General features: G+C 41.5%; 2 protein-coding genes across 4 annotated transcripts in view; one reads left to right on the top strand and one right to left on the bottom strand.

The window, feature by feature from the left end:
- Positions 1 to 25,230, top strand: part of UXS1 (UDP-glucuronate decarboxylase 1) — a 65,975-nt gene extending 40,745 nt beyond the window's left edge. For all 3 annotated transcript variants that reach the window (XM_065677803.1, XM_065677801.1, XM_065677804.1), the window contains 6 exons: positions 13,309 to 13,428; positions 15,383 to 15,426; positions 16,788 to 16,848; positions 18,549 to 18,606; positions 22,262 to 22,365; positions 24,386 to 25,230. In XM_065677803.1, coding sequence (XP_065533875.1) covers positions 13,309 to 13,428; positions 15,383 to 15,426; positions 16,788 to 16,848; positions 18,549 to 18,606; positions 22,262 to 22,365; positions 24,386 to 24,517 — 519 coding nt within the window. In that variant the 3' untranslated portion in view covers positions 24,518 to 25,230. The remainder of the gene's footprint in view (positions 1 to 13,308; positions 13,429 to 15,382; positions 15,427 to 16,787; positions 16,849 to 18,548; positions 18,607 to 22,261; positions 22,366 to 24,385) is intronic.
- LOC136012625 (cytochrome c1-like) lies at positions 21 to 2,035 on the bottom strand. The gene is made up of 2 exons (XM_065675716.1): positions 1,541 to 2,035; positions 21 to 56 (listed from the first exon to the last, which is right to left on the bottom strand). The coding sequence occupies exons 1-2, from the start codon at positions 2,033 to 2,035 to the stop codon at positions 21 to 23; spliced, it is 531 nt and encodes a 176-aa protein (XP_065531788.1).
- Positions 25,231 to 26,437: the final 1,207 nt, after the last annotated feature.

Here is a 26,437-nt window from a genome sequence, read left to right as displayed (position 1 = left end):
GTTTCTCAGTGTTTGTAACCTTAATGTACAAAGATACTAATCAAATGTCGTATATTCTGTAGAACAGAAATGATGAAATAAGTGCTTTTAAAAACCTCGAATATAGAATTAAATTTAATTGTTAAGACTGTAGGGATAGTGCTTTAGTACAGAGATGGTAGTAAATTTTTTCTCTTCTGCCAGAGAGAGAAGGCAGAGGTTTGTGTCTCCTTTGCTCTCTTTTAAATCATTTAAGGTCCAGCATGGTGGCACTGCTTTTGTTCAGGATGATGTCTTCTGTACTCCACTGTAGCAAAATATTCCTCTGTCGTGGTTTAAACCCAGCCATGCAGCTCGTTCACTCACTCCTCCCCTTCCTCCCTCCCCCTACTCCCAGAGGGACGGAGGGGGGAATCAAAAAGAATGCAACTCCCACAGGTTGAGATAAGAACAGTTTAGTAACTAAAGTATAACACAAATCACTACTGCTACCACCAATACTAATAATGGTAAAGGAAATAACAAGGGAAGAGAATACAACACCTCCCCACCCGCTGACTGATAACTGGGCATGACATGCTGTGGTATGGAATATTTCTTTGGTCAGTTTGGGTCAGGTGTCCTGTCTCTGCTTCCTCCTGGCTATCCCTCCTCCCTGGCAGAGCATGAGGCTCACAAAGTCCTTGGCCATACCAAACATTTTGAGCAGTAACTAAAAACATTGGTGTTACCAGCCCTGTTCCCAGGCCGAAAGTCAAAACCACAGCACTGCACCAGCTACTAAGAAGGAGAAAAATGACTGCTACTGCTGAACCCAGGACAGTATCCACCCCTTATTCCATACCATTCATGTCATGCTCAGATCCCACATTTTCAATCTACCATCACTCTTATCTCAGTGCACTCTTAGTGCATGTACCAGTGCCTGTAAAGCTGCTGAATCCATCTGGTCCATGATGTCAGGTTCCACATCTTGCAACAGTCTTTCAGAGCAGGAGAGGCTGTGTCCAGTGTTCACACTCATGAATAACCTGGACAATAGTGTCCATTGCTAAGTCCACCCCTCGATCATGAGTCCATCTCTATGTTGCATCTCTGCCCTGATGGCCTGAAGTGTCATGGGCCCATCAGACTCAAAATAATTCACCTTCCTCTTCAGCAGTTACTGCAACTTGTCACTGGGGACTCCGTACAGCTGCCTTCCATCTCTGATGCTTCCAAAGCACTGGAGGGGCCCAGTGGACCAGATACTCTCTCATACTGTCCCACACATCCTGCCACTCATGGCTGTCCAGCCCTGGGGAAAATCTCTTGGTCCTCCCGTATTGTCGTCTAACCCCAGACAAGACCCAAACATGACTCTGCTTAAATTTCGAGATCAGACAAAATGGTTGTGGGTAAAACACATTCTGTATGTGTGCCAACATGGTGATCCCATCACAGTCAGCAGGCAGGTCCCAAGGGTACCCAAAGGCCATTCAAAACCTTCAGAACTCTCAAATGATGCTGCTGTACTTGTCACTGGGGCTGGCGTAGCTGCTGTGCTTGCCAGCTCTCCCACCACCAGCTTCTCTTTTTCCGAGTCCAGATCTTCCTCCTCTGCCTTGCTGGGAAATGCTGCATGGTCTCCTGCATCCTCCACTTGTCCCGTGTGCCTGAGGCTGGACCCAGCTGAGGCTCCCAAAGATGGTATCTTGCTCTCCGCATCTTCCCGGGGCTCAGCGGGCGGCTTCCGGGGGATGCTCTCGGCTGTCGCGGGGCTTGGCTCCTCCGCAGGGCTCTGTTCCTCCACAGGGCTCTGCTCCTCCGCCACCTCCTTCCACTCCTCAACCGCCCCGACCTCTTCCACCGGCAGCTGCACTCTCCCGGCTTCCAGTCCTGCTCCCATCACTGCTTGGTCCCTGGGGCTGCTCTCCAGTGCCGCTTCGGCCGCCGCCGGCTCCCGGGACTGCTCCCCCTCGGCTCCCCGCAGCCTCACGAAGACGGAGATGAGGACAAGGGCCAGGACGGTGAAAAGCAGCGGGACGCCCAGGTACAAGTCCACGGCCACGTCCATCCCGCCCTGCTGCCGGAGCCCGTCCGTATTACAAGTCATTGCCAGAAAGTACAGTGAAACAAGAACCTTAGCCCAGGCCCCACACTTGATAAACACTAACACAGCAAATACTGGTTCTAAGTAAGGTACTACATACTGAAACTGTGAGATCAGAAGAAACAACTTTGACAGCCAATAAATCAGCATTGTGACAAGTGACTATTAATCCGCTCAGATTTGTCGTTATCTCAGTCCTTCGTGCCCCACGCTGGGCACCAAAAAGAACTGCCATGGTTTAAACCCAGCCATGCGGCTTGTTCAGTCACTCCCCCCCTTCCTCCCTCCCCCTACTCCCGGAGGGACGGAGAGGAGAATTGAAAAGAATACAATTCTCACAGGCTGAGATAAGAACAGCCCAGTAACTAAGGTATAACACAAACCACTACTGCTACCACTAATAATAATAATGATAAAGGAAATAACAAGGGAAGAGAATACAACAGTTCACCACCCACCGACTGATAACTCGCTTCCCCAGCCCAACCAAGCACCGACCGATACCTAGTCCAACTCCGCAGTGTCCCAGCCTTTCCGGGTAACTCTCAGTTACATCCTGGGCATGATGTCCTGTGGTATGGAATACTTCCTTGGTCGGTTTGGGTCAGGTGTCCTGTCTCTGCTTCCTCGTGGCTATCTCTCCTCCCTGGGCAGAGCATGAGGCTCACAAAGTCCTTGGCCAGACCAAACGTTTGAGCAGTAACTAAAAACTGTTACCAGCCCTGTTCCCAGGCCGAAAGTCAAAACCACAGCACTGCACCAGCTTCTAAGAAGGAGAAAAATGACTGCTACTGCTGAACCCAGGACATACTCGTAGGCCTGAATATTGTATTTTTTATGAGACATTATTTTGCTGTAGGGTGTATTTTTTTGCAAGTTAATGGTACACACGGCAGTATTGTTTTAAAAAGGCAAGACTGTAGGTAATTTTGAAAGTCATGGGCTGTATCTTAAAGCTACAAGATGAGTCATGATACTATACCATAAATTCTATGCAGGATTTACAGGGGACAGTAAAGGTTTGTAAGGTGGGACTGTGGTGCACGCATACATTAAGTGAAAACTCTTGATGCAGATGAGCTGTCTGTCTTAGGGGCAGCTCTGGGAGATATTTCTTGTACTTCATTATGGGTTAGTGAAGGTTGCCCAAGCATGTCCCATATTCATATATATTCTGAAACAAGGTTGAGCTGGTTTTGGGGTTTTTTTCTTCTTTTTTTTCGATTTAGATGATGCACTCTTACTCATGGAGGAAACTTTAGGAGGAAAGGTCTGACTTCTATGAAAATAAGTATTACACTTTTTAAGAGGATTTTCAGATAGGAGTGACCTAGCCTAAACTAATTAGATTTACATGATTTCAGGCTAAAATATTTCCAGGATCTTCTCAGCTTCAAAAAGACAAGAAACAAGCAAACTTCTCTCTGTTCTTTGTTGTTGTCATTTCTTCAAAAGATTTCAATCATCACACACATTCCTAGGTACCTTAAATACCTAATCATCTTCCCAAAAAATATGAAATAAAAATTGACTTCTGCATTATAGTTCCAGGCAGGCTGTTTGAATCAGAACAGTTTTTCAGTCTAGTCAAAGATGACTTCTTATTCACAGCTGTTAGAATTCCTCAGTAGCTTTTCTGACCAAGACCTTTCTGGTACACTCTTTTCTTCTGGCAACGTTGTTCTGTTCACTTATTTTGACCCTATGAATTAAGTATTTCTTGACTTCATCCCCTCTTTACACTGCTGTCTTTAAACAAGCCCAGCAGTACTTCCTTATCAAGGAGTCCAAGCACAGTAGTAACATTCAGTACTATATAGGCATCTGCTTGAAATGAGAGGTGGGGAGTGAAATATTTGCTGAAGAAAAGCAGGGCTCATAAATTCAAAGCACGTACACAAGTTCACCTCATCCCATGTGAAGCACCTGGGTGTATAGGTTGAGAGAGATATTTGCTATAGGCTGCTGGGAACAACTCTCCGTCCATAAATTCACGGGGGAGCATAGGTATGTTCCTTAATGTGAACGGAAGTACCTCCTTCTGGAACTTTTCTCAAGCCACAGGCTGCTTTAATTCCTTGCCCTGTTCATCTAGGAACAGTTACATCCTGTGGTTCAGACCTGTTCCTAATTCCCTTCTCTTCATCTCTTTTTCAGTGCTTGCTAAGCACTTTCTCCTGGAAAGCCATTTTCAGTTCACTCAGTGCGTTAATTCAAATGCAAGACTTTGCCACTCAGTGCAAAACTGTATTTTAACAAGATGCAAAGCATAGTTTTGAAACTCTCTTATAATAACAGCTTGTCAATGTTTGCTTTCTTCTTTCAGTACTCTTATCTTTATTACTATTCTACCTATCTTTCCCTGTCCTTCTGAAGGACATTTTTTGCATAAACTTCATATACAGATGTGTGACTTGCTAAAGATGTGATACCATCACACAGCTAGTAATTTTTCTCTTTCATAGAACTTCTGTTTTACTAGATAAGGTAATACCATCATTTTCCAAAATGAACAGCATTTTCCAAATGCAAGTAAAGTCTTCCTGGACATATCCAGGTGGAGAAAATGGGGTGCATGTGGTGGAGAGAATAAAAGGTAGGAAAGGCGTTTCAGCACATAGTTCTGCAATGTGAATTTTGTGCTTCTTCATGAGTTGCCATTCGGTATGCATATAACTTTTTAAAAAATTGTGGTTGGAATTATGGAGCTACCTGGAAATCAGAATATTCATGTACCCTCCATCTCTGGCTTGGTTTAGACACTAGTCAGAATCTGACACTTCCTTCATGGCAGGGATCTGGTACATTTACTTAGGTGTGTTGCAAATACAAATACACAACACTTTAAACGCTTAGCATATGGAGGGTGTTTTTTGAACGAGATTTAGTTTCTTATACCATTGATCTGTAAGGAAATCCCCCAGAGCTGAAGCAACACTTCAGGTCACCATGGAATGTTGCAGGGAAATTGTTTATCTCCTTCCACTTTCTTCATCTTTTTTTCATATCATCTGTGTGGCTCTGCAAGCATCAGTGGTAGCAAATGAGCTTACTTGTACATGTGATAGTTTTCAAATTACCTTAGAATGGCTTAGATCTTCCAATTAAGCATCCACTGGATACAAGCATATAGAAGTGACTCGAGCTATCACAATCAAATGTTAATTATAACCTTCTTTTAGTGGACAAGTGTTATGGTCTGCATTATAGAATGTTTTGTAACCAGGACTGTGGAGGTTCAAGGTGCCAAAAAATCTTAATAAGCAAGAACCTCTAACACGTTAGAAGTGGAGTATATTATATTAATGTGAGAGATTAATACATGCAAACTGATGCTGAATTTGGTTAAATATTGAAGTGCATTGCAACTGCAACACAAGGGTGATTTTCTGTTCTATATTAACTTGTACTTTCCCCCTAATCTTTAATTCACAAATTGAGTTGGTTTCAGCAGTCATAAAAAGCCTTGATGTAAATGTAAGGGTAATGAAAGTTTTTGATTAAATTGCAACTGAAAAGGCATTGAATACTGAATAACGAGACAGATACTGAGTAATAAGATAGAAAGCATATAGCTATGTTGAATTAAAGCAGTTTGCTTTAATGTCTTGCAGGAGTTTATCCTGTATTTCCTAATCATTTCTTGTTGTTTTCTTTCCTTGATATTCAACATAGAGTATTTTTTAAGCACACAGCACTATTTTTTGGTGTTGTCACATGAAGTTTGCTAGCACTTTGCTTAAGAAAAGCTGCAGAATTGATGTTTTTTGTTGAAGAATTAAATTGAATTGTTTGTGGTTTTGACAGCACAGGAGGAGAAGAAGAAGCATTGCGTCTCCTCAGGGCAATGGTCAAAAGCCTAGACAACTGTCCTTTAATGACACAGATGGTAATTACTGTTGGATGTGTACCAGGCCACAGCTAAATTATAGTGATAAGAGCTGTCGTGGAACCCTCTAGCTTTTAGAAGCCGTGCAGAGGCTTTTCGTATCCAGGAATATTATTGAACAAAGGGTGGAGAGGGGAGTCTCTAGGATGCTACAAGGAGTCAGCAACCATGGGTATTGCCTGTGTTGTGTTGAGATGCTGCACTCTCGCTGCTGACTGAGAGGGCATTGACACCCTGGAAGTGCAGCACCACAACAAGTGTCCCACCTGAGTTATGTACAAAGTCAGGGAAATTTAGAAAGAAAAGAGTTGTCCACAGTTCCTTTCTGCTGCAAAGTCTGAGGTCGCACACTCATAGTTATATTAATGTGCTCAATAAATGTGGCAGTTCCATTGAAAATTTCAAGTACTGTTCGTGGTTAGTTGCTTTTATCTTCCTGATTAGCTGGCTCCACTTTGAAAGGGGAAACAGTGCTGCTTTCAACCATTGTAACTGCATGGTTCACAAATAGACTTTTATACTTGGGAAAAAAGAAACCACAGATAGAAATCCTTTATCATAGTTCAATAAAGTTAAATAATTTAGGAATTAAAATTTAGGCTTGTTCCAGTTACGCTTGTACAGTCCTTCTGATAGTCCTCCCTTTTTCTAAAATCTGCTGCTATGTTTTCTCTGCACTATTGAACTAATAGTTCTGCACTCTTTCTAATGAGTTAATAGAGCTGTTAAAATTTGTTTTGCTGTGTAGGAGCTCTGTACATGAACCAGAACATCGTGTTTGGTCCTGTACAAATGCAGAAGTAGCATAGTTTTCCAAAGCTACCTGTTGGTAACATTCAGTTGGAGTAATTGAGGTGAAAAGCAGAGAACACTGCAGTAACTGAGACAGTATTCTGAAAATGCAAACTGATGTTTTATTGGGGCATTAGTAATAGGAGTCCTTCTGTAAGTGGAGTTTCATTATTTAAGCATCTGTTTCTAAATAGTATTGTTTTACCTGAGTTGTCAGAACTTGCTAATACAAATGTAGCATGGATATAATATAAGGCTTTTTTTTCTGGCAGTGGAGCAGCACTTTCTAAATTACATGAAAATAAAGCAGGACAAAAGTGTTGGATCCTCAGACACATTTTCAGACACAATGGTGTTGGTAATGCGCTAGTATCTTTACTGTTTCTATATGCTCTGTGCTGTTAACAATTGTAAAATAACCTTGAACCCCAGACAAGGTCGGAAGATTGTATTGCAGTGATTATCAAAGCCACGGACTGAACAAATACAGGCAGTCAGTGTGCTGGTGGAACAGGCCTGTGGCTGTTTACATTGGCCATGTGCAGTACATACGAGAGGTCTGTGAACTGAGGCAAGTGTTAGAAATAGGATGTATTTTTAGCAGAGAGGTATAAATAATGGTATGAAGAGACCTCAAAGAGAAGGCATAGCTTCTCTAATCTGGGAAGTATTGAACTATAAGCATGGAAATATTTCAGCAGTAAGGTGAGAGTACGGGAGGTATGCCTTTTTTGTGTTCAGAGACTTGCATTATGCCAAAATAAGAGTTCAGGTCATTGTGTTTGTCCTTCCTAGCTTGTTTAAGGGCTTCACTGCTTATGAAATTCAGATCTCAGCCTTAGTGTTTTTGCAAAACAGTTTTAAAAATCTATTAGTAACCAAAATCTTATTTTGCTAATACAATAGGCAGTACATATGTAATTTGGACCAAGTCTCAGTGTAGAATATTGTAGCTTAAACACATCACAGATGGATATTGCTGAATACTGTGCTAGTATGTCTGCTGTGATTACAATTCAGGGTTTTGGGAACAATTTTGCAAGTTAGTTGATGATCTCTGAAACACGTGGGAAAGAATGTGAATCAGTAAAAAAGTGACTAAGTAAGCAAGAGATAGCAGCAATCATAGTAATTTGATAGACTTTTAGCAGGTCAAGGTGATATGCATGCAACTGTCTGGGCTTTCCCTGCCATGTATTTTGAACCCAGTTGTCTGCTGTAGAAGAGACAATTGCAGCTTTCCCTCTCCTTATTTTTTTATGCAGGGAAATCTAGATCATTCTTGCTGTTCAGATCCATAGACTTTACAAAAAGTATGGTTAAATAGCAAGAGAATCTTGCCTGATGTTCTTATGAATTACAGCTGCAGCATATGTTTGAGCTGATTCAGTTAAAAGAGCCTCTTGACATTTAGAATCATAGAATAGTTAGGGTTAGGGTGGACCTTAAGATCAACTAGTTCCAACCCCCCTGCCATGGGCAGGGACACCTCACACTAAACCATCTCACCCAAGGCTTCGTCCAACCTGGCCTTGAACACCGCCAGGGATGGAGCACTCACAACTTCCCTGAGCAACCCATTCCAGTGCCTCACCACCCTTACAGTAAAAAACTTCTTCCTTATATCCAATCTAAACTTCCCCTGTTTAAGTTTTAACCCATTACCCCTTGTCCTGTCACTACAGTCCCTAATGAAGAGTCCCTCCCCAGTGTCTCTATAGGCGCCCCCTTCAGATACTGGAAGGCTACTGTGAGGTCTCCATGCAGACTTCTCTTCTCAAGGCTCAACAGCCCCAACTTTCTCAGCCTGTCTTCATACGGGAGGTGCTCCAGTCCCCTGATCATCCTTGTGGCCCTCCTCTGGACTTGTTCCAACAGTTCCATGTCCTTTTTATGTTGAGGACACCAGAACTGCACACAATACTCCAGGTGAAGTCTCACAAGAGCAGAGTAGAGGGGCCGGATCACCTCCTTCGACCTGCTGGTCACACGCCTTTTAATGCAGCCCAGGATACGGTTGGCTTTCTGGGCTGCGAGCGCACACTGAAGCTGGCTCATGTTCATTTTCTCACTGACCAAGACCCCCAAGTCCTTCTCCACAGGGCTGCTCTGAGTTTCTTCTCTGCCCAACCTGTAGCTGTGCCTGGGATTGCTCCAACGCAGGTGTAGGACCTTGCACTTGGCATGGTTAAACTTCATGAGGTTGGCATCAGCCCACCTCACAAGCATGCAAAGGTCCCTCTGGTTGGCATCCCTTCCCTCCAGCATATCAACAGAACTACACAGCTCGTTATCATCGGCAGACTTGATGAGGGTGCACTCAATCTCACTGTCCATGTCACCAACAAAGATGTTGAATAAGACTGGTCCCAACACCGATCCCTGAGGGACACCACTCGTTACTGGTCTCCAGCCGGACATTGAGCCATCGACCACAACTCTTTGTGTGCAGCCATCCAGACAGTTACTTATGCATCAAGTGGTCCATCCATCAAATTGATATCTCTCCAATTTAGAGACAAGGATGTCGTGTGGGACAGTGTCGAACGCTTTGCACAAGTCCAGGTAGATGACATCAACTGCTCTACCCCTGTCCATCAGTTCCGTAGCCCCATCATAGGAGGCCACCAAATTGGTCAGGAAGGATTTCCCCTTAGTGAAGCCATGCTGTCACCAAGCCCCTTGTTGTTTTTCATGCACCTTAGCATGCCTTCCAGGAGAATGTGCTCCAAGATTTTGCCAGGTACAGAGATGAGACTGACTGGTCCGTAATTGCCCGGGTCTTCCATTTTCCCCTTCTTGAAAATGGGGGTTATATTTCCCTTTTTCCAGTCATCGGGAACTTCACCTGACTGCCATGATTTGTCAAATATGATGGCCAGTGGCTTAGTAACTTTGTTTGCCAGCTCCTTAAGGACCTGCAGATGGATATCATCAGGTTCCATGGACTTGCGTACCTTCAGTATTTTAAGATGGTCTCAAACTAGATCTTCTCCTACAGTGGTCTTAGGGTCTTCATTCTCACAGTCCCTGCATCTGCCTTCCAAGGCTTGGTTGGTGTGGTCAGAGCATTTGCCAGTGAAGACTGAGGCAAAGAAGTCATTTAGAACCTCAGCCTTCTCCAAATCCTCTGTAGCCAGTTCTCCCGATAGCTTCCTGAGGGGGCCTACGTTGTCCCTAGTCTGGTTTTTATTCAGTTACATACCTGTAGAATCCCTTCCTGTTATCCTTAACATCCCTAGCCAAGTTTAATTCTGTATTGTTATGTTTTCTGGGACAGTCAGCATGAGGAGATACCTTTTCTTGAAAAGCTCATAAAATTAAAATGTCTTTTCCAATTAAGATGATGTTTTAGCATCCTTGATGCTTCTGGAGCAGAGACCTGTAGAGCTAAGTGGCAAAGAATCATGCTGAAGACAGTGGATAAGTTTGTTTTCCAGGGGAGACTGGATAATTAATGCTAGTTTTTGACTGACAGCTGTAGAATAGTATGAGTATTATTCAGAGGAGCTATCTGTGTAAGATATTCTGTAAGTATTCCTTGCATCTTTTCTGTCTTCTTTCTCCATCACTACAGGTACAGTCTCTGTGAACATGTCCGTATGGTAAATAATGGTGAGATGAAGTGTTTGCTACCCCACAGTGCTGCATTTTATTAACTTGTTTTCAGGCTCTTTCTTTGATTGCTCAAGGAATTGCTCTAATTAATTTGCTGTAGTAAGGCATAGCCTTAAACCATGGGAACAAAAGCCAGTTGATCACTTTTGATCTCAGTGTCAGGGATTACTCTCACGCTGTCTTTTGTTTAGCAGTATAAATGTGGGACAAAGAAGTTTTGCTTTCTCTAGGGTAAAGTAAAATATTGTACATGACTTACTGCTGCAAATCTGAGGAAGTAACTGGCTTCACTAGTGGGACTATGGTGGAGGTGTTCAGTCATGATTAACGTCTTGTTGATATACAAAATGACAGGACATAGGTAAGAGTGTGCCCTAAGTATTTGTAGGCAGTTAATACAAAAAGGAGTAAAGTTAATCTGCATGAAAAAAGGATCACTTCAAAAGAGATATTCATGAAATGGTGAAAGAAAACTTAGGACAATTTTCAAGCTGTTATCTCCAAAGTCTGTCTGTAGAGGAGGGGTTTGGGTTGTTTGGGTTTTTTTTTTTTCTAAGTAGACAGATCCCACTTTTACAGGCACAAGTGAAAATTCAGCTGCACAGAAAATAGGTTTTTCAAAGCAGTAGGATGCAGAGAAAAGCTTTGCTAGATGACACTATAAATAAAAAGTTCTTCATTTTAAAAGACAACATTACAGTGGGGGAAGGGGAATAAATAGAAAGGAGAAGAAATGCTGGATTCACTGTGGCTATGAGTGCCTATATAGAGAATGTGTTGTTTTTCTTTTCTAGATCCCTTGCTAGTTTCCAGCCAGTACTGGAAAACAAGGCTGCTGCTGTAGCTTGTGTAGTACCAGAGAGGCTTTTTCGTCAGCATTGTTTAATGAGCTATTTTTGAGTACTAGCTTCCAAGTGCCTCATTTTCTGTACTTGTTATTAATGGCAATATCTGGAAAACCCACATGGAACACATTCCCTCCCTGAAGGAGCCAGTGTCCTTTTTAAGATAGAGTGCTGGGCAAAAAGAAAGAAGCAGCAACTCTGTCAGAGTACTTATTTCCAGGTACTTGGAAGGCATTGGGAATGGCTCTGCCTCATGCTGCTGGAATTACATGTTTGACATATTACATCGCTGTGCTTTTTTAGCTAACAGGAAATAAAGAATATGTTCACAACTGATGAATTTTGCATAGGAAGGAACTCCTGCTCCTTTCAGGGCCTCTCAGCAGGGCTGGGTGGATGTTGTGAGGTGATTTTTTTGGCCATGTTGTGGATGTAAGCTGCTTGTGGGACAAAGACCCAAGACTCTAGCTTTTCTTATGGCACAATAGTTACTTTTCTGGTTACTGTTAGCTTACAATTTAGTTGCAAATATAAACATTTGAAAGTGGCAACTAAAACCTTACCTGCAGTTAAACAGAACTGGATGTTGTTTGGCCTTTTGCATACTAGGGCGTGTTGGGCTTTACGTATACTACTTGGTGTTTCCCATTTTTCAACACCAATAGCCTAAGTGTTAAATATGCCTTTTGCTTCTCTCTCTCATTTACAAAAAGCTAATGATATTGCTTTCACAAAACTTCTTTGAGGTTTCATGTGTTCATGAATCACTTTGGAGACCCAAGACTGAAGATCAGATTTTCCTGCAAGTTTCTCTTGTACTTGTGAAGTATGTTTATTTTGAAGAAAAACGTGTTTCCAGATCTCTCCTGAATGAAGTGTGCACGAGCTGCTGCCTTCAGGCACAGATGGACAAACAGCACATTTCTTCCACACACTCTTGTTGTCCAAGAAAATGGCAAGCACTGGTCTAAGCCTTATTAAAATACCTTAGTTAAAGGCATTGAAAATACAAGATTCTCCATGTATCCTCCAAAGGAATAACTGGCTGTTTGCAACTCCAGAGCATTGTGTTTTATGACTTCAGTTTCTTCAGTTGAATCAGAAGCACAAAGTTTGCTTCAGATAAAAAGTGCTTCCTGAGACTGATACAAAGATGGCTTTTTCTGGGAGGGTGGAGGACGGGGAATATGAGGAAGATGCATAGGCCTGAGCTGAAGTTGACACCTTCTTCCCTGCCTTGTGGTTATCACTCTTGGATGATAGCATCTATCTGTCTATAGCATACCGCACTGCTCTGAACTCATTGGGAGCCAAATGCATGCCTCAGCACACAAAGGCCAAACATCCTTCTTGTAGGCTTCATTGTGAGCTGTGGCCTGTCCAAATGGGTGTTAATAAACAGAAAATACCTAGAGAGATTACCTGAGTCCTAAATCTCTCAGTGTTAAAATGTTTTGACCAGTCAGGTTTTCCAGTTTCACATATTTGTTGCATTTTGCTTTGAAAAATTGCAGAATATTCTTCAGGAAGGACTTCTGGAATGATAGATACGTTTCTTGAAAAAGAACTAAGACATTGAAGAGACCTGGACTGTAATGTGTGCATTTATACAGCCTACTAAGAAACATTGTAGCAGTGGTCACAAATCCCCTTACTTTATGGCATTCATTAAGATATTTATCTGAAGTGTTCAACTTTTCTGATCTTTGGAAGTGCTGCCTTGGTCTGTTGATTGTGAGACTTCACTTACGTGCAAAATATGTAGATAAGTACCAGGTGAAATAAGCTGTTGGAAGGGTACTACTGGAAAGTCTTTAAGCTCTTGCTGACTGGAAGAAAATGCACATGCTGAGATAATCAGCTGTTCTAGCACAGATTTAGAATCTGCATTACAAATACTGAGAACCAGTATAAATTACCTTGCTGTAGCCACTACTACAACCAGTAGCATTGAGGGGAGTTTAGAAGTATTTCATGGGGAGAAAACAATGCTTGTTAAAGCCGAAGAGGGATTCTTAAGAAAGCTTTTGGACAGGGAGAATTAATTTGCACTTTTATTAAGGTAATAACAATTCTGTTTTCTTTGCCTACAGGAAGGAGTTGAAGTGAGGGTTGCCAGAATATTCAATACCTTTGGTCCTCGAATGCATATGAATGATGGTAGAGTTGTCAGTAATTTTATCCTACAAGCTCTCCAGGGAGAGCCACTAACAGTAAGTAATGGCCATTCAGTGACATGAAGAACTGTTTGTCTTTATATCCTATCCTCATGTGCTCTGAAAGAAAATGGGTTTTAGAAAACACTGAGGTTTCTTGCCCCCAGACTCACAGGAGTCTGGGGTCAGTACTGTTCTATGGGAGGCAATATTGAGAGCTTTTTTTATTATTATTACTGCAACTGCCATGCTGTCTGGACTTTATCAAGAGCATAATAGAGGATAAAATAGAACATTTTGTGCAACATCACCATTTTGTAGGAAGTAACTGTCTGATACTGAAAATTACTGAATATGACAAAAAGACTAAAGGGAGAGTTGTTCAGCTGCTTGAGTCAAATAAAATGAACTGTAGCAATAAGCAGTAGTTGCGAAAAAACGAAAATAAATCCCCCTTGTATCATCACAGAGATTGGCTGACAGGCATACCAAATGTCGACCTTTCTAGAAACTGAATGGACTCAATCTCTTTGTTTTCTCGAGAGATTGTTTACTCCATTTGAACCATCTCTTTAATTTGAAGATGTTCTAGCCTATGCAAACACACCCATTTATGCTTTGTATTATTGTAAAGGAAGGGTTTATTAAGAAAAATAAGGAGGTGTCAAGAGAAATTGAGAGGAGGGGGAAACTACATTGTATTTTCTAGCCATTGCCTGCAAATAAGAAAGGTAGCCACATAGATGACTTTGCAGAAATTATGCACAAATGACTTAGTTCTGTAAAACTGACCCTACAAGCTAAAAGAAAACAAGCAGAAAGCTCTATTTGTGTACATAAAATCTGCTTCCTGTTTGCTTTGGGAGTCCATCAGGCTATCAGTGTGCTCTCCTGGTGCATCCCTCTCAGAATCAGTTATTGGGCAAACTCTCAAACCCCTGATCTTACCCAATACCTGCTAAAATGTGAACTCCTGATTCTGTATCTGCCTCAGAGAGCAGCAGGTTTACCAAGTGACAAATGATGACGTGTATACCAACTGTATTGTCTTTCCTGTCCCCTGGGAAGACAGACACGCTTTCTGTCCTGTCCTTCCAAAAAGCTTTTCTGCTGTAGCAGGTTGGTAAGATGTGTGTGTCCCCAGTTAACCTTCAGCGCTTTCAGCACTTAAATGTGCCTACTGATAGCCTTCAGAATTTTAAGTATTCATGTTCTAGGGACTTTAGTACAGCAGGCAATTAAACAGTGAAAAAAATAATGTTATCTGATGCCATTATGTACGCTGCAAATATCCTTTAATGTCTGGTTGAACTTCAGAGCTTTCTTGCTCCAAAGTTGCCAGTGCATAACCTGAGAAACCTTTTTATTTTTTCCCCTCTTAAGATTTTGATGTGAATCTGTACAGGTGACTTTGGGACTCTCATCCTCTAGAAATTATTCTACCTCCCATTTCCCCAAATAATACTATTTAGAGCCAAGTGATCGCCCCTCCCCACCCCTGATTGCTTTAAATGCTTACAGTATTTTGGGGTTTTTTTTGACGATTTGTTTAGAGACCACTAGTATTTGGTAGTCTCTGAAGTTGGCTGTTGTTAAGAGCAAATAAAAATTGCTAATCATAACCACATCTTAGTAGTCTGAGGTTTGCTTTAAACATTTGGCTCTGTTTTCTGGCTGCATGTATGCTGCAGCTTCTTCCAGTGTTCCAGGAGAGGACAAACCATGGCTCTGTCCTACATCCCTGAGTATGTTTCCTACATGCAGAGTTCTGGTTAATAAAATGCCTACAGATCTGTTTACTGGAGACATGTCCAAGAGGAGGAAGACCTTCAAAGAACTGATAACTTTGCCAAAGGCTCTGCAGGCACATCTTTTTCCATTCCTGTAGCATTGAGTTTGTGTATCGGGTGTTTGTCCTTGGGACATTTTTCTAGAGTGGTGTGGAAAAGGTAATTGGGTGACAGAGAACTTCTGTGTCAATGTAACTTTTGTAAATTTCATCTGGTTTTAGGTCTATGGACCTGGAACTCAGACAAGAGCTTTCCAATATGTTAGGTAAGCCTTGTTTGCAACTATCTGATATTTACTTTACTTGATGGTTCTTTGAGCCAAGAAAATGGCCAGCTTTGCATGCATGTACATTTTAGTCAAAGAAATTTTGTTCATTCTTAGGCCAGATTTATTTTCAGAAGGGAGACACAGAAGTTTTTAAAAGTACCAAGAAACAAAACGTTAGTTGGTTTAGAACTTTGAATTGAGGTATTAATGTGTTCTTCCTCTCGAGAGACAGCCAGTTAATGGGTAGGTAAGTTTTTCATGCTGAGCAGTTTGCCACTCCTTGCATTTTAATGCAATACTGCCACCTCGTGTCTTTGGGGGTGCTGTGATCAGTGTGTACTGTACATTCACATGTCCCCATCCTGGGAGTGGAACCTGCTGAGGGGGTATTTGCAGTGTTAACAATACCAGAATGTACTTTGACAATGAAAAAGTGAATCTGTTCCTCAGAGTCTTCTGTCATGCTAGCTAAACATCCATGCCAGGCTTCTGGGTTGGTTTAATGATTCTCTGCTTAAGACTGTTCTCTCCCTCTGCTGAACATAATAACAGCCAGTAACAGACATTGTGGAAACTCCGTTAGTTCAAAGTAGCCACTTTGTTCCTGATTATAAGTCATAATGAAAGGGATCTGGTTTTGTATGTCCAGGGGCAAGTTGCTAAATTTGTTGCTGATAATCCAAAATAATTTTGGATTATTTTGCTGGAGGGTGGTAACACCAAATGCTCCATGCTTTCAGTGTTCAAGGCCAGTTTGGAGAGGGCCTTGAGCAATCTGTTCTGGTGTGAGGTGTCCCAGCTCATGGTGGGGGGCGTTGGAACTAGGTGATCTTAAGGTCCCTTCCAACCCAAACCAGTCCATGATTCTGTGAAATATGTTTTTTTAACAAACTTGGTTTAAGAACTTACGAAACAAGGAGAAAATTCAAAGAACAAACTGCAAAGGGGGGGGGGAGGGGAGTGTGTCATGTGCCTCTGTATTACAATTTGTTCTGTTTGACATGTGTTGGAAATGGCCCTTCTAAATATGCTTGTGTACTGGAGGGAAGAAGAAGTTTTAATTGTGTTTTGGTAATTTGATTTTACTTTTTTTTTCAATTGTCTTTGATATAGTCAGATGAACTATAGACAGTGTATTGCAATGATAATCACCCTTTCAAACTAACTTCCTGTTCAGTACCTCAACAGGGACTATGGAACAAACAGCCAAGAAAGCATGCACCCATTGAAGTGTACACTGTATACACTGCTGCCTGTTCTGCTTTACTGGAGCTCTGAGGAGGCAGCTCTCTTCTTAGACAAGAGTATTATTTATAGGGAAGTAGAAATTGCCTGAACCTGTTCTTCCCATTTTACAGTGATCTTGTGAACGGGTTGGTGGCGTTGATGAACAGCAATGTCAGCAGTCCTGTCAACCTGGTGAGTATGAGACCTTCACTGTACTGTGTTTACTGTGCAGTGGCCAGCATCACCTCTTGTTTTCCTCCTTGTCACTGAGCATTGAATTTCCCCAGTTTTCAACAAAAAAAAAACCATAACCAAAAACCCCTCACATCAAACTAAGAACTCACACTATTATGCCAGATTGTAAAACAGCGTAACATAGCTGCATGTGAAAGAGACATGCATTTATAAACTTCTTTGTGAGTATGGGGAAGTTTAGATTGGATATAAGGAGGAAATTCTTTCCTGTTAGGGTGGTGAGGCACTGGAATGGGCTGCCCAGGGAGGTTGTGAGTGCTCCATCCCTGGCAGTGTTCAAGGCCAGGTTGGATGAAGCCTTGAGTGGGATGGTTTAGTGTGAGATGTCCCTGCCCATGGCAGGGGGGTTGGAACTAGATGATCTTGAGGTCCTTTCCAACCCTAACTATTCTATGATTCTATGCTGGTTTCTAGAAGAAATAAATGGAGCAAAAAAGTTCTTTCCATTATGAATAATATATTCTTCCATGTATTCTCTTTATATGTAAGTCCCTAGATGTTGTGATTTTACAGTTCCAAGAACAGGCTAAATGGATAACTTTTCTAGAATTTTTCATTTGTTTTAGCAAAAGATTTTTGTAATTAGAATAATAAAACTAAGAGAAAGAAACCCAAAACCAAACAAAAAAAAACCAAAACATGGGGGACACGCAGAATGCACTAAGACTAGTATAGTACGGTTTTCTAATACTGATTAAGGCTGCTTAGAACTTCTCTAATAAGATTTTTGTTCTCTCACCTTACTCTCAGCAGTGGATACAAGAATAGAAAAAGGATGTATATGCTTGGTCATTTCTATGTAGGCCAGCTTTTGCCAGGTCTACTAGTTAGTTGTTCACTAGATTTCCTTTTTTACTGTGGTCAGGAATTAATTTCTGTATTTCCGTCCAAATGCTGATATTTTTCAAACCCCATCGTGTTTTATCTCCAGAAAATTCAGTGGTTAAATCTATATGTACCTAAATATTCAGCTTTAAGTCAAACAAGATATAGTAAAGAAGAGTTTCACAACAAGGAAAGCTAGGGATGGAGGGAATTAGTTTTGATGAAGGTGAGCTAATGTGAACAGTAAGCTTTTCATTTAGTGTTTTGTTCTGAAATGTTGATCTGGAGTTCACGTGCAAGTTGTTTAGAGAAAAAAATAAGGAATATTGTATAGGCAAGCAAGTAGCCCTTATACATACTGATATGTAAGCTGTAGGAAATGTGGAAGCGATTGTTAGCAGCTAAATTAGTTTGGTTTCCTAACTTTGGATGAACTGAGAATTTAGCATACTTCATTATATCATCTGTCCTCGACTCAGCAAAGTCCTTGAATCCAGATTTCAGACTGTGATGTAGTTGTGTGGGCTGCTGAGTGGTATATGCCTTTACTGTGATTGAAGTGCATTTGCCCATTCTTTACAGCCTGATTTTTTTTGGACGCCCCCCATACATACATTGAGTTAGCAAGGCAAACATAATGGAAGGCAACTTTTCTAATTGGTATGGAGCTTGTCAAAGTTAATTTTTATTTTTTCATCAAAATACAAATAAAGCATAATGTTTACCTCTTTCACAGTTTTACATGACCCTGTTGGAATCATGTTAGAAATTAAGTTAATTGTTATTGTCATGAATATCCCTTCTATTTCCAGGGAAACCCAGAAGAGCACACTATCTTAGAATTTGCTCAGTTAATTAAAAAGCTTGTTGGTGAGTATGATAAGTAATTCTTGGTAAAGCATATGAAGTACTTATTGTTGTTAGATGATTATTACTTGATTAGTGTGTGTAATATATGGATTGGTCTTTGTAATATATGTAATTGGTCTTTGGATTTCTTAATAATTTTATCAAAGGCATGTAATTGTATCCCAATCATATAATTAAATATTACTAAGATAATCCAGATCCCCTCAATTAGGTGTAAAATATTGCACAAACAGTAGGATTAATACATTCTGTCCTGTGTATCTGTGCTATCTATGCAAATAATTTTGTATAATGTTTATGCATTTTATCTTTGTTTTGGCACAACGACATACCTAAATGAAATGTAAAATACATGAATGAAAATGTCTTGCATAATCTCTCAGCTGAAATACAGATACTTCAGCAAGGTGGTTCTTCACAATTAAGTAGGCTGTTCTCCTCAAACTACTACTAAAAAGCTCATGAGGGTGTCAGCACCTTTCTAGTATGTGTCTGGGAAGAAAACACTGGATTTCTCTTCATTCCTGTTCTGATATCTGTAGCAAATCCGAGCTCTCAAGAATGGAAGCGCATGGCTATGCTTAGTCTTTTAACGTGGCTTCCTAATGAGATGAAACATACTGATTAGCCAAGGATTTTCAGTCTGTAGATTCCAGAACTGCTTCTGAGGGATCTGAAAAAGCCAAGTTCAGACGTACAGTACAGAAGCTGCTGCATGTGATGTTTCTAATAGGAGACTGTCCCCTCTGGAAAACATTTATGAATCCCCAGATCAGGGAAGGAAGTTGAAAACCACAGCACCAAACCCATCAGGCATGTAGAATAATTGCTGTCTCTTTGTTCGCAAACAACTTGATCTGCTTCATTCTGCTCAGAGAGGTGGCTTTGGAGAAGGATTTGGAGAAGGCTCTGAGGTTCTTAATGACTTTTGCCTCGGTCTTCACTGGCAAATGCTCTGACTGCACCACCCAAGCCTCGGAAGGCAGATGCAGGGACTGTGAGAATGAAGACCATAAGCCCACTGTAGGAGAGGATCTGGTTTGAGACCATCTTAAGAACCTGAACAAACACAAGTCCATGGAACCTGATGAAATCCATCCGTGGGTCCTGAAGGAGCTGGCGAATGAAGTTGCTAAACCACTGGCCATCATATTTGAAAACTCATGGCAGTCAGGTGAAGTTCCCAACGACTGGAAAAAGGGAAAAATAACCCCCATTTTCAAGAAGGGGAAAATGGAAGACCCGGGGAATTACAGACCAGTCAGTCTCATCTCTGTGCCTTGCAAAATCTTGGAGCACATTCTCCTGGAAGGCATGCTAAGGCACATGAAAAACAACAAGGTGCTTGGTGACAGCCAGCATGGCTTCACTGAGGGGAAATCCTGCCTGACCAATTTGGTGGCTTTCTATGATGGGGCTACAGAACTGATGGACAGGGGTAGAGCAGTTGATATCATCTACCTGGACTTCTGCAAAGTGTTTGACACTGTCCCACATGACATCCTTGTCTCTAAATTGGACAGACATCAGTTTGATAGATGGACCACTCAGTGGATAAAGAACTGGCTGGATGGCTGCACACAAAGAGTTGTGGTCGATGGCTCAGTGTCCAGCTGGAGACCAGTAACGAGTGGTGTCCCTCAGGGATCGGTGTTGGGACCGGTCTTGTTTAACATCTTTGCTGGTGACGTGGACAGTGGGATTGAGTGCGCTCTCAGCAAGTTTGCCGATGGCATCGAGCTGTGTGGTTCTGTTGATATGCTGGAGGAAAGGAATGCCATCAAGAGCGACCTTGGCATGCTTGTGAGGTGGGCTGATGCCAGCCTTACGGAGTTCAACCATGCCAAGTGCAAGGTCCTACACCTGCGTTGGAGCAATCCCAGGCACAGCTACAGGTTGGGCAGAGAAGAGATTCAGAGCAGCCCTGTGGAGAAGGACCTGGGGGTGTTGGTCAGTGAGAAAATGAACATGAGCCAGCTTCAGTGTGCGCTCGCAGCCCAGAAAGCCAACTGTATCCTGGGCTGCATCAAAAGGAGTGTGACCAGCAGGTCGAAGGAGGTGATCCTGCCCCTCTACTCTGCTCTTGTGAGACCTCAGCTGGAGTATTGTGTGTGGTTCTGGTGTCCTCAACATAAAAAGGACATGGAACTGCTGGAACAAGTCCAGAGGAGGCCACAAGGATGATCAGGGCATTGAAGCACCTCCCGTATGAAGACAGGCTGAGGAAGTTGGGGCTGTTCAGCCTGGAGAAGAGAAGTCTGCCTGGAGACCTCACAGCAGCCTTCCAGTACCTGAAGGGGGCCTGTAGGGATGCTGGGGAGGGACTCTTCATTAGGGACTGTAGTGACAGGACAAGGGGTAACGGGTTAAAACTTAAACAGGGGAAGTTTAGATTGGATATAAGGAAGAAGTTCTTTACTGTAAGGGTGGTGAGACACAGGAATGTGTTGCTCAGAGAGGTTGTGAGTGCTCCATCCTTGGCAGTGTTCAAGGCCAGCTTGGACAGAGCCTTGGGTGAGATGGTTTAGTGTCAGGTGTTCCTGCCCATGGCAGAGGGGGTGGAACTTGATGATCTTAAGGTCCTTTCCGACCCTAACTATTCTATGATTCTTAGTTCTACATCCATAAAATCCCATGGTAATATGGCATATAAACTATTTGCTAGATTTGGTTAGAGAAATAGGTCTGTTTCTGTGTATTGTCATGAGGAGAGGAAAGGCAAGTACTATGTTGGCTCAAGCTAGAGAGTATGGGCAAAGAGGATGTGAAGTCCTACAATGCAAAAGTGCTAACAATCACAGAATTGTTGAGGTTTGGGAGGAACCTCTGAAGATCATTTGGTCCTAACGCTTCTGTTCAAGCCGGGCCAGCTACAGCCAGCAGTGGCTCAGAATCATGTCCAGACTCCATCTGAGTATCTCCAAGGATGGAGACTCCACAGCCTCACTGGGCAACTTGTGCCAGTGCTTGATCACCCTCACTAAAACAGCATTTCCTGATGTTCAGGGGAGGCCTAATTTTGTGCTCATTGCCTCTGGTCCTGTCACTGAGTATCACTGAAAAGAGCCTGGCTCCTTCTTCTCTACTCCTCCCGTCAGGTATTTTTCACATGGATAAAATCCCCCTCACCCTTCTCTTCTTCAGACTAAACAGTCCCAGCTCTCTCAGCCTGTCCTCCCAGGATAGGGGCTCCAAGTCCCTTCATCTTCGTGGCCCTTTGTTGTACTTTCTACAGTACGTCCATGTCTCTCTTGTACTGGGGAACCCAGAACTGGTGTCAGCACTTCAGACGTATCACACTAGTGCTGAGTAGAGGGCAAGGGCACATGGCTGGCTAACACGCAAGTTGGTGTCCACCTGGGACCTACCTGAGCAGTCATTTCATCACAGAAGGTTATTTGACTGGTCAAGCATAACTTCCTTTCTGTGAATCCATGTGGAAATCTGTGTGAAATGCTTTGTGAATCCATGTTGCTGTGGAACAACTGATCCACCCAGCTGTTGCATGTAGTGCAGCTGTCTGTGGAAAGCAGTCCAGTGGCAGACTTATGAAGGAGAAAGCTGCAGAAAGACCTGATGCTCCAGTAGGTAGGAAAGATGTAAATGTAAAGCATAGTGAATTGCAGATGATAACACACAGTCTCTTGTTTAATAGGCAGTGGGAGTGAAATCCAGTTTCTCTCAGAAGCACAGGATGACCCTCAGAAACGAAAACCTGACATCAGAAAAGCCAAGTTATTGCTTGGCTGGGAACCTGTGGTACGTACAGCTGTTGTGTGCAGAAACACAGGGTGGCAGAGGGGGATGGAGGACTACTTTATTATGATACGTTTTGGTTATCAGAGTATCTGCTTAACACAGTCTCCAGGACAATTGTTTAAAGGGCTGTCTCTCATATATTGCCCTAGCTCATGATTCAGGAACTGCTGGGCAAGATTGTATGGCTTGTGCCATGCAGAAGAGCAGATTAGCATTAGCATTTTTAATATATTTAAGTAGGAAGAAAACATTGTATAGATAACCATTTCAACTTTTTCGCATGCATGGTATGAAGTGTCTGCCTTTCTGTAAGCCAGCTGAATCCTTTGAAATATGTGTGGTACGCAGTTATGGGAGCTAATGAGTTTGCTGCTGTTTTGCTGTAATCCTCATTCCTGTTTTGCTGCGGTAACATGCCTTATGGAAGGGAAAAATTGAATTTATTTAATTCAAATATTTTTTTTATTTCTTTGGAGTAAGACCATTTTTAGGATTGCCTGTAACAACATTGTAACCAAAAAAGTTTTGTTTGGATTGATAGGGAGAAATATGAGCACCAGAAAAATGTTGTGGTTTTTAGAATCTGTTTAAAGGGAAATACGTGGAACTCAAGCAAAACAGAAGCTAGCCAGGGAGATGACACTTATTATTATTCATTTTTTTATTCTGTTGGACTAAAGTAAACCCGAATAAGAAGCCCTTATTTTGGACTACAAGTAACACATGTAGAGATGTTCGGGGCTTGTTCTGAATGTTGGTAAGTTTGAAACATGCTCATGGTTAGCCTAACATCTCACCACCCACAATAATATCTGTCCACCTCTAAAGCTTAGTTACCAGCCACCTGAGATGAGATTGTGGTGATTCTGCACAGCTGATATGCAAGATACGCAAAATGCCCACGGTTGCTGGGTTTTCCTTTCTCAGACTTTTTGGTGAAGTGAACCGTGTATAGCTGATGATAAGAGCCAGTTTCTTTGAGAAAGCAAGGTCTACTTAATTCCCAGAAAAGGTGTGACTTTCTTAGTTCCCCTTCTGGCTAGCACAGTGGTTTGTAGGCTTTTTTAGATTTGCAGACAAAAATCTTTCCAGGAAACATGTGAACCTATCTAGTAAATGTAAGGCTATTAATAGAAAAAGGCAACTCTAGACCATTCTGAAAAAGGATTCACAGAGGCACCTGTTATAAATGGACTGCAAAGCACAAGGACAATGGCAAGTGTTACAATCACAACAGGTTTAAAACAGTTAACATTTTACTTCTGGCCTTCTGTGTTTGGCACAGTCAGTAAAAAATCTTACTCTGAAGTAGCAGATGCAGTGTTGGTACATGAAGGCAAGTAGTTCTTGTGCTGTTATTTTATCCTCCTGTATTGATGATGTTATCAGTGAGCATATCACAGCATATGGCTCCTGAGAAAAGTGAGTAGTATTTCTGTTGTTCCCATATGTAAATCATAGTGTTTAAATTACAGACATAGAGCATGAAGAAATGCAATTATTTGTATAGGATTTAAGGGCACCAAATGTGATACTGGATGATAATTTATATCTCTTTTTCTGTATATCAGTGGAGCACTGAAGAAGTAAAAACAAAAAAACAAAAACAAAAACCAAACAAAACCCATCAGCTTTATAACCAGTCTCTGAGATTCTATGAAAGAGGATCTTCAGTCATTAATAACAGAAGGGGCTTAAATTTCTGCACGCTTGTCTCTTTCAGTGCATTAGGAATTGAAGGTAGAATTATGTGTAAACAGACCAATCGTAACCGCCTCATGTAGCTTTAAATTTGTTGGAGTTTTTTACTTACTATGTCAGAAAATATATCTGATGCTTAAAAGCTAACATGCATCAGCAGTGCCAAGAAGTAACCAGAATGTGGTGCTGTTAATACTTACATTGGCTGAGAATGAGACTTCTAGCAGTCTTTTGATAGCTGTGTTAAAAAAGATGCTGTTGTGAAAAGGGCTGATGTGAACTCAGAGTGATACAATTCTCTCCTTGCTTTTGGGAACAGGTCCCACTGGAAGAAGGTTTGAATAAAGCAATTCATTACTTCCGTAAAGAGCTTGAGTATCAGGCAAACAATCAGTATATTCCCAAACCGAAGCCCGCAAGGATGAAAAAAGGAAGAACAAGACATAACTGAAGGCTGTTGGTTGGACAGGGAATTCCTTGCTTGACATTTGACGGATGTAATTTTTTGTTTCTTCTTTTATTTTATTTTATTTTTTTTAATTTGAGAGACTTTGAAACACAGGTATCATGAAGAACAAACTGGAATTTCATTCTGAAGCTTGCTTTAAAGAAGTGGATGTGCCTAAAAATAACAAATATTCCCCTCCCCCTGCAAATCTTGCCTTGCACTTTTTAAATCTGTCTTTTTATGTAAAATAGAGTAGAAGCATCTTTTAGTATCTTCAAGTTTTATATCTTGCTGTGAGATCATTTTGTCGTGACTGTCCTTGACAGTTTTATTTACTGGTTTCTTTGTGAAGCTGAAGATAAACACAAGCGGGATGGAAAATGCCAATTTATTTATAAAATGGGTACTATAAAATATGAGATGTTCTACTATGCATAAGAAAAAAGCTAGTGGTATTGTCAGGTGAGAGACACTGATGTCTACATATAGAGGAATTTAAAAGAATTCTGTATGAGAGCTTTATGTATTCTTTAAAGGAGAGATTTTTTTCAAAGGTTTAGCTTTAGTTGTACACTTGAATTTGAGATATTTTCATTGATTACCATGGATAAGGATATTTTGAATCACTACTGTGTTGTGCGTACTCTGGGAATAAAGTTAATGTATAATTGGTTACAGTGGTTGAATATGCTATTTTAATAAAATATTGAAACTTCTCTTTACTGGTTTCAGGGTTTCACTGTGGGCACTTCTCTAGCATTACACATCTGTGCATTCAATGTGTATTAATTAGAAAGTAAGTTTGTAAATAATTAGCTCAGAGTTAGTAACTTCAGGTTTTCATTGCTTGTCTCTCAACAGATACGCAGGAAGAGCTGCAGGATCTCTGTTGAAATAGATTGGCCAAAACCATCATGATTTCTTCCAAATCAGGTAGTTGGTAGTGATACAGGAGTATAGGACTTTATTTAAACTGTAGAGTCTAACTGCAACCTCTCTATCTGAGGAAATGTTTTCACGTTAAGCAATTACTGAATTGACAGTAAATGCTTTCAAACAAAAAAAAAAATGAGCAAGCAAATAACAACCAAGAAAAAACAACCCCACCAACCAAAAAGATCCAGTTCCTTTTATTTTTAATAGTTCCTCTTTAATCTAGTAGGGGGGATTGGTAGAGAGTTTCTAAAAAGTATTTTGGCTTAGTGCCACTTCAAAATCCTAATTTTTAGCAAGCAAAGTGATTTGCCTTTATCTCATTGATGTTTTATGTTTTATTAGCTTTTGAGTATCTTTAGAGTGATAGTCAAAGTGGGAGTTACCTGTAGTGCTGATGTGATGCCATGACCTAGGGAAGACTCTACGAACAGTGTAGTGTTTAGGCCCCATTTTTCAAGCACATAGTGCATCAGAGCCTCCTGGTGCTTGCAAGCCTTGGAGTCCGATCCAGTCTGTCTGGTAAAGTTCCCCAAGGACTCCAGCAATGATGGGGCTGCCGAGTTTGTTTCTGTGCCCTGTCTGGGCTGGGTCTGCAGCAAACCTTTCAAGACAAAGCAATTTCTTCCCTGCTTACATTCACAAGTTTTCTTCTGGTGGAAGTCTTGTGATGTAACTAAGATGGGGAGCCAAGCATCATTTTCCTGTCTGGACTCAGAGGTAGAATTTAGATATTACACATTGTCTTCATCTTTTCCAGAGCTGAGCAGCTTGAGGTCTGCTTTTTTGTTTGAAGCCTTTTTCTAGGTACTACTTGATCTGGCCATTTATTCCATGTTAAATTGCCTGAAAAGTACACCATGGTGTGCATACTCCAAATGTGCCTGTAAACTGCCATTACTGATACACGGTGCACAAAGCACAGCCTCTCCTTATACTCAAAACCACAGCTGGATATATGTGCAAGTAGTGCCCACTTCAGTAGTTCTG

Source organism: Lathamus discolor, chromosome 4 (assembly GCF_037157495.1).
Source record: "Lathamus discolor isolate bLatDis1 chromosome 4, bLatDis1.hap1, whole genome shotgun sequence".
In the NCBI taxonomy this organism is placed as follows: Eukaryota; Metazoa; Chordata; class Aves; order Psittaciformes; family Psittacidae; genus Lathamus; species Lathamus discolor.
Note: the sequence above shows the minus strand (reverse complement) of the source record. Positions and strands in the feature narration are given on the sequence as shown.